General features: G+C 41.3%; 1 protein-coding gene across 1 annotated transcript; it reads left to right on the forward strand.

Moving 5' to 3' along the window:
- Positions 1-4,953: 4,953 nt before the first annotated feature.
- LOC107385387 (elastase-1) lies at positions 4,954-7,568 on the forward strand. The gene is made up of 8 exons (XM_015959226.3): positions 4,954-5,089; positions 5,180-5,274; positions 5,375-5,475; positions 5,656-5,781; positions 6,472-6,608; positions 6,702-6,844; positions 7,241-7,390; positions 7,473-7,568. Exons 1-8 carry the CDS (start codon positions 5,050-5,052, stop codon positions 7,482-7,484), a joined length of 804 nt encoding a protein of 267 aa, XP_015814712.1. The 5' UTR covers positions 4,954-5,049; the 3' UTR covers positions 7,485-7,568.
- Positions 7,569-12,053: the final 4,485 nt, after the last annotated feature.

Consider the following 12,053-nt stretch of genomic DNA (forward strand, 5'->3'; position numbering starts at 1 on the left):
CCTAAAAAATCCTAAGAAAAATTTAAAAGTCTCTGCCGCATGTTAAATGTAAAAAATAAAAAATAAACAATCAATCCCACTCCAGGTCTTTTCTCTGAGATTATTATGATGACTCCTTTCACCATTTCTGTGGAGAAATGCTAACAGACAAGATTTGGGTTTAGTACTACGACTAAGGTACTTTTCATTGGTAGATGCATTTCCTTTAGACTCCTTTGTGCAGCTAAAAGCTGTAGCTAAAAGCAGCTTCACTTTGGTTGGTTCTGACTCAGGGTTCTACCTGCTGACTGGTTCCTAAGGATCTCAGAGCCCTGCTGGGCGTAGATACCTGAAGGAGATCCAACATGTATTCTGGCCCCATGCCATTGAGTGCTTTATAAACTAGTAGAAGCACTTTGAAATCGATTCTGTAGTTTAATGGTAACCAGTGTAGGGATCTAAGAACAGGAGTGATGTGCTTGGTTCTCGTGGTTCTTGTTAAGACTCTAGCAGCAGCATGCTGTATAAGCTGCTATATCTTCACAGCTTTTTTGGGAAGACCAGTCAAAAGACCAATGCAATAGTCCAGGCTGCTAGAGATGAACGCATGAATGAGTTTCTCTAGGTCCTGAATAGACAAGAGACTTCTGAGTGTAGCTAATGGATGAAGATGATAAAAGCTGATCTTGTTAAAACCTTAATGTGACCAGTGAAGCTCAGGTCTGAATCAATTATGACACCAAGATTTCTAACCCGAGTCTTCGTTTTTATTCAACTGGCGCCAAGTTGAGCAATAGCTTCCACCTATCCTTCTTTTAATGGTCAATTTCACTGAAATTTTTTTAATGATGATTATTTCTGATTATATTCAGTCACTCTGAGTTTTTCATGCAGACTGAACATAAAAATAGTCTCCTACACCTATCTCCTACATTAACTTCTGATAGAAAACAGACGGTGAAACTCTAGGATCTGAAAAGCCTGACAGATCTACGTCACACTGTCACTTAACATTCGCCCATCTTGACTCGACGGGGAAGGCTGTTGTCGGTTTAGCGTCCAGGAAACAGATGGACGAACGGACTAATGGGCTCGACACACGGGAGGCGACAAATGACCGCGATCAGCGAAATTTGTCACCGTCACTTTTATTACCTGACACACGGGAGGCGACCCACGGCAGCGGCCAGCGGCAAAGCCGTCTACGCGTTCTGTTCCATGGCGAAATTGAAACTTTCGTTGTTTGGCTTGGCTGTGTCAGGTTGGAGGGAATTAAGGTTATTTAAGCGGTTCAGAGCTAAAAAAGTGGTAGATATGATGTTTCACAAGGTGCTGCTAGAGTTATGTGAAATCTTACTTCTGATTTTACTATATAAAACATAATAACAATCAACTTCTCCTCCATGTTCGCTCGGAGGTGAGCATCCTACCCGCTCATTGGTCAGTGAATGAAACCTCCGTTGATTGGTCCTCGTCCGAGCGACAGTGATGAAAAGTTCAACCAACTTTCTGGGATCGCATCGCTGGGTCGCCAGTGCACGACACGTGCACGGGCGCAAAATTTCACACGCACGTTTTTCGTGTTTCGCTTGGTAGGAGGGAGACCCGAGATTATCGCTTTGTCTCATTGAAAATGAATGGAGGAGAGGCGATGTCGCCTCCCAGGTGTGTCAAGCCCATAAGTGTTTGTTCCTCTGTTCATCTGTCAGATGTGGCATATTTTAGAAATGTAGGCCTATAAAACACTTTGTGTGTGTGTGTGTTTCTCATGAAAGCACAAAGCCCACCATTTTTTCTGTGAAAGGCTTTGTCAACCTGCTCCAGAGGAATCATGGTTGTTTTCTCTTGTAAGGCAGTAAAAAATTAGAAGCTATCATTCTTTTTCATCTTTTCGCTCATCTATTAAAACATTACAAATAAAAATGTGATGGCCCTCTGAATAAAACTTGGTGCATTCATGGGATGGACAGCTCTGGGTCTGGGGTGGGATGCAGTCTATGGTCTTCGGCCGCGTTTCAGCCGACATCACATGGATCACTAGTCAACATGAACACTGTCAGTGGTGAAAATCTGATCGAAATAAAGATTCAAAAAACTGATTAATGCTACATTTTCTGTTTTTTTCTTTTCTTTTTTAGTTCATCAGCAGTTCTCAAAAAGGAGAACCATTTGCATCAGATGCAGCTCTGCTTGTTTTCCTGCAACTCGTTTTCAGTCAAATCAACTAAACTGGCTTAGCGTAAAAATTACTGCTTGTTTTTATGAATTTTCTAACATGATGCCGTTTTTGGTAAAGCAGTCAACTCTTCATAGGATCTTCCAAATCATGACAGAGCCAGAAAATAGGGTGTGATGCAGTTGCATCAATTTAAGTTTAGAATGTTATGCAAATGCTCCAAAATCTCCTGTTTCATCAGCATATCAATGCTGTCGCCAGTCAGCAAGCTAGACTGTGACAGATTTAGGACACTACACATAAAATAAAGGAGGGGGTGATACAGTGAAGCAGACTTTGGTTTCTGACACGTCAGCTCTGAACGCTGGTATTCAGGCAGCCTTTGTTTTCTTTGTCTTTGCTGTTACTCCTGCTGTTTCTGAAATAAAAATGTTGTTCTCCTTAGCTTCAGAGTGAAATTAAAAGATCTGTCTAACCTTTTCTGTTGCCTGTTCATAGGTTAATGCAACACCAGAGGCAAAAGGCTGCATTAAGAGCTCTGGCGTTAATAGAGGGCAGAATGGAACTGTGGGAACTGGCCATGTGTTTCCATTTAGATAAGGCAAGAATGGAAAAAAGCACTCAAAGAACCTCGTGATGGGCGATATTCAATAAACGTTGCATGTCTAAAATGCTCCTGCAGAGTCTTCATTAACCCTTCTACTTTCATTTTTCATGGTTTTACTTCAGTAAATGACGAAATGTCACCAAATGTTACAGAATTTTTCTTTCTTCATTTTTCAAACAATCCGGCCTTACAAATGAAATAATCTCTAATATAAATGTTTAAAGTAGAGACTGTGGGAGCATTATATTGATCACATTTTGTAAGGCTTGCTTTTATATATTAGCTTTATTTACTTTCATTATAATTCATAAAATTGCTGTAAGGATAAAATAGTTTTAAGGGGAAAAAAATCCTCTGATCATGTTATGCAGATAACGTCACATCAAAATCGTGGTATTAAAAAGTACAGGTGAAACCTGAAAAAGTTGTATATCATGCAATATTTATTTCAGTTATTTAACTAATAAGGCCTTTATTTGTTATAATTGGGATATTATGGCTTAAAGCTTATGAAATCCCCAAATTCAAAATCTCAGAAAACTAGAAAATTGTGAAAAGGTTCAAAATTCTAGACTCAAAATGTCACATTATAATCAGCAAATTAATCTAGAACACCTACAAAGGGTTTTGAGCCTGTAGATGCTCTCTCAGTCTAGGTTTATTTACTGAAATGAATGAACTTTTGCACCACATCCCAATTTATTCTTCCAGTTTCATCTGTAATTGGTTAATTAATGCAAGTTACAGCAGTCTGCAAAGAGCTAAGCATGGACACCACAATTTTTTCTCAGGAATCATAGAGTAAGTGAAATTCAGACATATGCATTCAAATGAAAATGACTATTAAAAGAAATGGATGTGAAGATTTCATTCTTCTCCTGATGCATGAAGAGCTCCTACGACCTTAAACCAAATTCTGCTTAAGTATCTTTTGCTGCCCTGAACCTACACTCTGAGGATTTCAGCTCTCCAGAAGCTCATGAATACTTATCAGAGGCTTAAAGTTGAATATTTTTAGGTTGTTCTTCAAAGCGTTGAAATGTGATCTTAATCTATAATAATCAACAACGTTTCACCTGCAACATGAAAGGCAAGATCAGCACAGTCAAATCTCCTCGCCGGACCTGTTATCTCTGCACTCACCTCTGGGGCTGACAGGTGTGTGTTCATGACGTGGAACTTTAATGTGCATGCTTTTAAAAGCCCATTGATGTTGGTTAAGCACCAAGTTTTGATCCATTACTAATATTTAGACTTATTTTCTGCAGATGCACATTTCATTAACCAGCTAAACGTTAATGGTAGCAGGATTTTGTGCTTAGAATGTTTTTTTTCTCCAACAAATCAAACACTTCCTCTCTTCCTGTTTACTTTTCATACAAAGACTACTTTCATTTACATTGACTTTGCAAACTAAAAATCACTCAAATGTGGGTTTTAACAGGAAGATTGTACTTGTCAGAGCAACACTGATGTGCTTCATTGTTTGCAACTCGGTGAAAGTAGTTACATTTGGCCTTTTGCAAGACAGACTAGGAAAGGCAGTTTTATTTGAATATCACATTTTATACACAATTCAATGTGTTTTCCATTAGCAACAATAGCACGAACATTAAAGGGATACTTTGCAACTTTGTCATATTTCTAAATTATTTTCTTGAGCCAGTATGTGCTGAAATGACCCTAAACAGGATTAATGAACGTCAGTCAGACCCCATCGCCCTCTGTGGCCAAATTACCGCACTTGCAACTTCAGAGTGTTGGACTGCTCCCCTAATGGAACTGACATGCTGGAGCAGGAGTCTTCTTCCAGCACATTTCCTGCATGTTTTAGATAATGAACACAGCTCATTTGTTTATTTAGTGACGAACTGCAAAAAAAAAAAAAAAAGGTAAAGGGTGAGCAGTTACAGTGCATAAGGTGCAGTACAAGAAACCATCAATCAAAGGCTGATTAATAGGTGAACGTTTGATTAAATTTTTACTAGAGATGGTGCTCATTTGATGTCATAAGCAGTAATCTTTACGTCCTGGAACATTCCCCTGAGTGGGTTATGGACCTTTTATGGGGGGGGGGGGCATTTTTTTGAAAGGTACTGGAAATGATTACAGTCAGCTATTCCCTGAAATCAGCCCAGCTAGTGATAACTGTGAGATGAACACAGGTGGACTTGTGTTCCTGCTGGACACGACACACACACACCGCTATCAGCCGAAGCCCACCTGAGGGTATAAAAGGGTCGATTACAGGGATCTCAGAAGCAGAAAGTTTCAGGTGACCTCAGACATGCTCAGGTTTCTTCTTTTGACCTCTCTCGCAGCCCTGGGTAAGAACTGCATCGCTCTTATTGATTCTCCAGACACAACCCAAATGCTCCTACTATAGCATAAAGTTTTGACTTGTTTGTTTTTCCCAGTGCTGGCTGAGTTTCAGCCTGAGCCCAGGTTTCTGGAGGATGAGGAGAGAGTTGTGGGAGGAGAGGTGGCCAGACCAAACTCCTGGCCCTGGCAGGTATTTACAAACATGCAGATCCAGTAAAGCTCTTCTACATCAGGTGGTTTTGAAATTCTTTATTCCAGAGAGATTTTAAAGATTTATGCTCCTTTATTAGATTTCCCTTCAGTACCAATCTGGCTCCAGCTTCTACCACACCTGTGGAGGAACCCTGGTCAGACAAGGATGGGTGATGACTGCTGCTCACTGTGTGGACAGGTAGGAGTTTAGGTCATCACAGAAAATCTGCAATGCTCCAAATAATATGAAGATTTGTGTTTGACTGAAGTTAAATGGATGTATTTTAAAATCAAATAATTCATGTAGCTTCAATTGATGTTGAACATTCGTTTGTGGTTCAATTTGGAAACAACGCCTTTGTTTTCTGTTTGGCCACAGAACCATGACTTGGCGTGTTGTTCTTGGAGACCACAACATCAACTCCCATGAGGGCAGGGAGCAGTACATGAGCGTGAGCCGTGTGTACGTCCACCCCAACTGGAACCCCAACAACGTCGCTGCTGGGTTAGTTACAACATCACAAACACAATTTTAAAGTGTTTTGATGTTTCGGAGCATGCTAAGGTCATTTTGAAGTCAGAGTTTTATGGATCTGTTTTTTCCTGAGTAGTTTTACCATAAAAAAGTCATTTTTCCAGATTAACTTGTGGAAAAGAGCAGCTTTGCAGATTTGTTTTTGCTAAGTTTCACGTGCAGACTGAACGTGAAAACAGTCTTCCAACCTTTTTTCCTGCTTTAGCCGCAGAAAGAAAACATCCAGGGAAACGCTCGGCTCCAGGAGAGAGCTGAGCACATCTCAGCTAGTAGAAATTAACTGTTTGCAATAGCAACTTAACAACAAGGTGGAACACAGTCAGGATAGTGTTATTTGTGGAGATAAAACATCAACGTTGCAAGAAGAGTGAATGGAGGAAGTGGAAGAGTTGCGTTGTTACCAGCCAATCAGAGACGAGTTGTTTGTTGATTCCAGATTCTCTGCTTAATGAAATGGGAGCACAATAGAATTTTTTCCGCAGGAAAAAAAAAGAAAAACTCACAAGTCATTAGTTAATTTTATAAATCACTGCTAATTTATTTTGTGTATGACTTCTGTAATTATTTCTTGGCTTCTTAGCCTAAATGTGAATTTAAGAGCATTTAAGGACATCTCATATCACGTCTTTATTGAAATTCTTTGCTTTCTTTTCGTCTCAGGTACGATATTGCTCTGCTGCGTCTGTCTAACAATGCTGTCCTCAACAACTACGTCCAGCTCGGCAGCCTGCCTCCCACCAACCAGGTTCTGCCCCACAACCACAACTGCTACATCACCGGATGGGGACGCACCCAGAGTGAGTTGGGGATCATTCACAAGGTTAATAATGATCAGAAACACAAACGCTCTGAGTTCATAAATGACACATTTGTTGTTCTCATTTCTGCAGCTGGTGGTAACTTGTCTGCTCAACTGAAACAAGCCTACCTGCCTGTTGTTGACTACAACACCTGTGCCAGCTCCGGATGGTGGGGCAGCACTGTAAAGAACACCATGGTCTGCGCTGGTGGTGGAAGTGAGTCCGGCTGCCAGGTGAGCCACTTTTTTGATTTCATAAGAAAACCGGGAACTTTTGGGGTGAAGCAGCAGTTAGAACCAGATCCACCTCCACAATGATGGATCCGCTTCCTGCTGAGCTCTGGTCTGACCCCTTCATCTCAAGAAAGATTTTTTTCAGGGACTAACACAGAAAAACTTTCAGCATCAGCAGAGCCATAAGTCAGCTGCAATGATCCAAGCTGGAGCTTAAGCTGCACAAAGTGTCAAATTGTTGCAGACTCATGCTCTGCACTAAGCAGCTCTGAGCTGACTGAGATCAAAGGTAGATAAAAGAGAAAGAAGAATGAGACAGGTGCTTTGGAAGGTTCTTAGATTAAAGTCAGGGATTATAATTCAATCACCTATGTGTACGTATTTGAATGTACGCAGGGTGACTCTGGTGGCCCTCTCAACTGCAACGTCAATGGTCAGTGGGTCGTTCATGGTGTGACCAGCTTTGTGTCTTCCTCTGGCTGCAACGCCTACAGGAAGCCCACCGTCTTCACCCGTGTGTCTGCTTACATCAGCTGGATGAACAACGTCAGTAGAACAGATATGCCACATTTGAAAAAAAGACCTGCTTTCAACATTTTCACTCACCAATTACAACTTTCTATTTCAGATCATGGGTTGAGAAGAGAAATGGTCTCCATGGAAATAAAAGAAGACTCTGAATTCAGTTCTCCGTCCATCAGAATAAAGTGTTATTTACACAAAATTGATCTTTTGTCTTTATTTTTGGCAACATTTTGTGCTGGATGCAACAAGCAGTGGTGATTTGAATGTTTAAATTCTAGCTAGAGCTTGGAAACTGCTCAACTAAAGTGACACACTCAATGTAGGAAGGAAGCTCACTTTATGCAAGAGGATATCTGAGTGAGTTTTGCTGCAGGTTGATTGCATTAATCACAAATTACAATTCTGTTATGAATCACGAATTTCTGTATATTCAAATGCAAAATGTGATCACAATTGCTTTTCATGACAAATTCTCCAAAACTGCTGAAAGAAAACCAAATGGAGAAAACACAAAAATTACACAAAAAGGGGAAAAAATGCATGATTGTTTTTTCATTAGATATTGCAGGTTGTGGCTTTAGAAATACGGCACACGTACACAAATATGCATAGAGGTGTTAGACGAGTTTTATATTGTCTACACACCTCTCCTCTGATCTGATAATTAAATCTGAAAAGAAATCAGAAACATAATACAACTGGTCAGGAACGTAGGCAGGGGAAATCAAGCCCATATACATTACATGAGAGTGGGTTAAAACCACAGTGGCCATTATAATGAATCACATCCTACTGTGAATACCTGTCATGTTGTCTTGTTGTTAACACAGAAATTATGTAAATATAAGCTCAGTGGTGCAACTAATTTACATTTCGATTGGGCAAACTCGACTAAGAGCATGCCCATTTTCTTTTTACTCATTTGCTTTCCACAACTTCTCCATGCTGAGTCACTGAGAGCTGAAGCCCATCTGCTGACAGCATGCTAGTCCACTGCAAGTAAATAAAAGCCTATTATGCATGCTCATGTTCATTTTTAATATCCAAATATCACCTCCAAATTAATGAAGGGGGCAAATATGACTTTATTTCTTGAGTGATAATAGTTCTATGGTCTTTTCCAAACATGCTTTGATGTCAACAGTTTTATTCTTGACGTTTTCAGTGCCTTCCAGAATGAGCCGTTTCAGGACTCTTTAAGAAAACAAGCTGGAGCTGGCCACGCCCACCCATCCCCACTCAAGCTAAGCTGAAAATCTCCAATATCAGAGAGGTGCTCGGAGTAGAGCTCTCTCTTGCACATGAGATGTGGTTTATATCTCATTTGCTTGTTTGTAACATCACAAATGGGGACTTATTCAAACAGCTTGTTTTAGGCAAAAAGTTTGTGAAACCAAACAGTAACAAGAAATGGATGAATGTTCTTTTTCATGTTTGGAGTGGAGTATAGACCCACATGGCAGCCAGATAGTATGCAAAAGGTGAGATTTGCATATAATGTTCCCTTTAAAGGTTGAAGAAACCCGTTCAATCAATACATTTGCAGTAGTGTCTGGTAGGAATGAATGCACTGCATGCCACACCCAGGACTAAAAAGGCCCACAAGCGCTTGGATCAGCACAGGCAAATCTGCTGCAGCCAAGAAAAGCACAACACAGCAGGATTTGGAGTCTTATTTCCTTTTTTATTTTTTTTATTTTTTTTACTGTGTCCTGTCTGGCTGTGAAGCAAACAGAATTGATGTCTGAATGCTGGTAACAAGCCTTACAGATTTACTCTCAGGTGGAGCATCAAAGCGTTTGCTTTTAATGTCACGCCTGATACTTAAAACTTTATTGTTATTGTTGTTGAATGCTTTGTAATTCCGACCAGACACGGAGTCAGAGGTGAAAGAGAAAGGAAAAGGTGGGGAGAGAGGAGGAGGAGGAGGAGGGGGGGGGGGGGGGTTTCCACAAAAATAAACAATGAACAAGAGTCTGCTTCTAGACCTGCAGAAAAAGACAAAAAACAAAAGGACAAAAAAGGGACACAACAACAATACAACAAGATCTAGCTATCACTGCGTCAACTTGATGAAAAAAAAAAAATATATATATATATATAATCAACATTGCTTAACTGAAGAAACACGATAATAAATCACAGTGCATTAGGTGCCCACCATAGTCTTAAGACCTGTGTTTAACATGCCCAAGCCCATACTTTTGAGAGCACCATGTGAGCACCTGTGTGTGTACACGCGCTTGTTTATTTAAGGTTTCTCTATAGGAGCGTCCAACAGAGAGTGTGAGGGACCACAGCCCGCCCCCCAAAGATGCGCAGGAGACGGTGCGAGCTCCAAGTCCCAGAGATCCAGGCGCTGCCCCAGAACACAGGAACCCCAAGGAGACTGCAACCAGGAAGGCCCCCGCCCCCCTCGAGAGGCACAGAGGATCGCCCCGGGGGGCCACAACCAGCAGCCGGCAGAGTCCCGGGAGACATCAGCGGCAAGCCCACAGGCCCGCCCGCAGCCTCCCACCCCCTAGCCGGGCGAGCCCGGGACCCAGCGACCCGGGACCCAGGGGCGACCACCCCCGCCGGGGACCCAGCAGAGCCCAGGGACCCAGACCCCACCAGGCAGCCACCGGGATCTATCAGGCAGATGCCAAAATCTTAAACCCCCAGACCCGGTTGCCACGAACACTCAGGCAGACCATGGCACAAGCCCCCACACCAGGTGTGGCAGGGGGAGGGGGGACAAAGATCTATATCATCAAGAGAAGTTCCAGGAGAGGGGAGGAGTCAAAGGCCCCACCTGACATATACAGTCATACACAAACACAGTCACACACTCCCTCCCTCATGCTCACACATGCACATACAACCCAAGACTTACAAAAATGCACGCCGGACACCCACTCATGCTCCCCATACAGTCTTATTTCCTGATATTTGGACATCTTGCCTTGGATTGGATGACAGCAACACCACTGAGTTGCAACACTGATGTTGTCCCTCCACAAATAGGTGTAGGAGACTGCTTCAGCCTCCATGAAAATTTCCCCGTGACAGAATATAATCAGAAATATTAATTAAATTGTTTTTTCAGAATTCCACACCTTTAAGGGCAAATCAAAGAAAACCATGAGGACAGAATATCAGTAAAACCTTCTCAGAAACGAACTGTTGAACCACCATGCTAATCCATGACATGAATGAATATTTAGCTTTCACAAAAGTAATTAGAATATTTCCACGATGACACATTTTGTCACATCATACAAATCTGCCTTAAACCAGGAGTGAAGCAGCTGACATTCTGTCTGTCTCCTGGGCCTTAAGGTCAACAAGACCAAAGATGCAGCCCATGCAAACAAGTCCTGGGCGATAGAGGGACATTAGTATGAGTGGGACCAGTGGTTAAATGTCACATGAATGTGTGATAGAACAGCTGTGTAACGGCCAGTCGCTCATATTGAATCAACTCAATGAAGCCGCTGGATTTATAAATAGGGTGATTGCTAAATTGCTAACAAATGCAATGTGGCTAAATTCTCCAGAATGCTTGACTATACACAATCTGAGTCAAATTGTAATTTAATTGATTATTCAGCTTTTTTGTTGCAAAAAAAGCAGCTCAGATAACAAGGATAACTTGTGAAGTGTTTTGTGATTATCTAATCATCTCTGCACCACCATTTGAGATATCCACTCAAGAACACAAAACTAATTAAGGATTAATATAGAGTTAATTAGAACAGTCTTAATGAATAACAGCATTTTATCACCAGCTTCTCAGCTAGTGAAATTAAATCAAAAGGTCACATCTGAAAAATCTCAGGAGGAAGTCGTGACCAGTGCTTTACTAAGAAGCAGATCACTTGTTGAACCAATTATAGCTGAGTGACAATCTTATGATGAAACATGTTTACCTCGCAGGCTATAAGCACAAAATAATATTCTTTAACAGAATCTCACAGACAGCAGCTGTTGGTGTGATTTTATAAAAAACAAGTTTTGTGTTTGACACAGAAGTCTTCACAGGGGACATTCTGCCTCGCTAAATCTCTTTACAGACTTCTATTCGGATCATTAAATCATCACCAGCTTTAAAGCATGAAAATAAAACATGTTAGCTTTTCAACTGTTACACTTGTTGTGATCTTTCTTTCTTAGAATGAAACCAGAGGTCCCAATTATGTCATCAGAATTTCATTTTATTCTTTGGAAACAGCAACATCTTATTTACAAAACACACATTTGAATTGTTTGAACCCTCAGGAAAGAACATTATTATTTACATTTATACACATAGGATAGGATTTTTACGTGCATTATTTTGTCACATGGCTGAGCGTGTTAGTGCATTAATTATAACAATTCACAACATGCCCTATAGGTTATAAATTATAAGTCACTTTGGATAAAAGCGTCTGCTAAATAAATAAACATAAACAATTCGGGAGGGGCTCAGAGTAGATCTGCTGTTCCTCCACGTGGAGAGGAGCTAGTTGAGTTGGCTCGAGGATCTGGTGAGGTTTTCCAAGCTGGGAGGAGACTGAAAGGAAGACCCAGGACACGATGGAGGGACTAGGACTCTCAACTGGCCAGGGAACACCTTGGGATTGCCCTGGAAGAGCTGGCCCAAGTTGCTGGGGAGAGGGAAGTCTGGACCTCTCTGCTTAGGCTGCTGCCCCCACGACCC

Source organism: Nothobranchius furzeri, chromosome 3 (assembly GCF_043380555.1).
Source record: "Nothobranchius furzeri strain GRZ-AD chromosome 3, NfurGRZ-RIMD1, whole genome shotgun sequence".
NCBI classification, from domain to species: Eukaryota; Metazoa; Chordata; class Actinopteri; order Cyprinodontiformes; family Nothobranchiidae; genus Nothobranchius; species Nothobranchius furzeri.

Excerpts from the sequence above, each read along its gene's own strand:
- LOC107385387 (XM_015959226.3), top strand. The coding sequence starts at position 5,050 with ATGCTCAGGTTTCTTCTTTTGACCTCTCTCGCAGCCCTGG. Across the intron at positions 5,275-5,374 it reads CAAACTCCTGGCCCTGGCAG|ATTTCCCTTCAGTACCAATC; the intron begins GTATTTACAAAC and ends CTCCTTTATTAG. Across the intron at positions 5,782-6,471 it reads CCCAACAACGTCGCTGCTGG|GTACGATATTGCTCTGCTGC; the intron begins GTTAGTTACAAC and ends TTTTCGTCTCAG.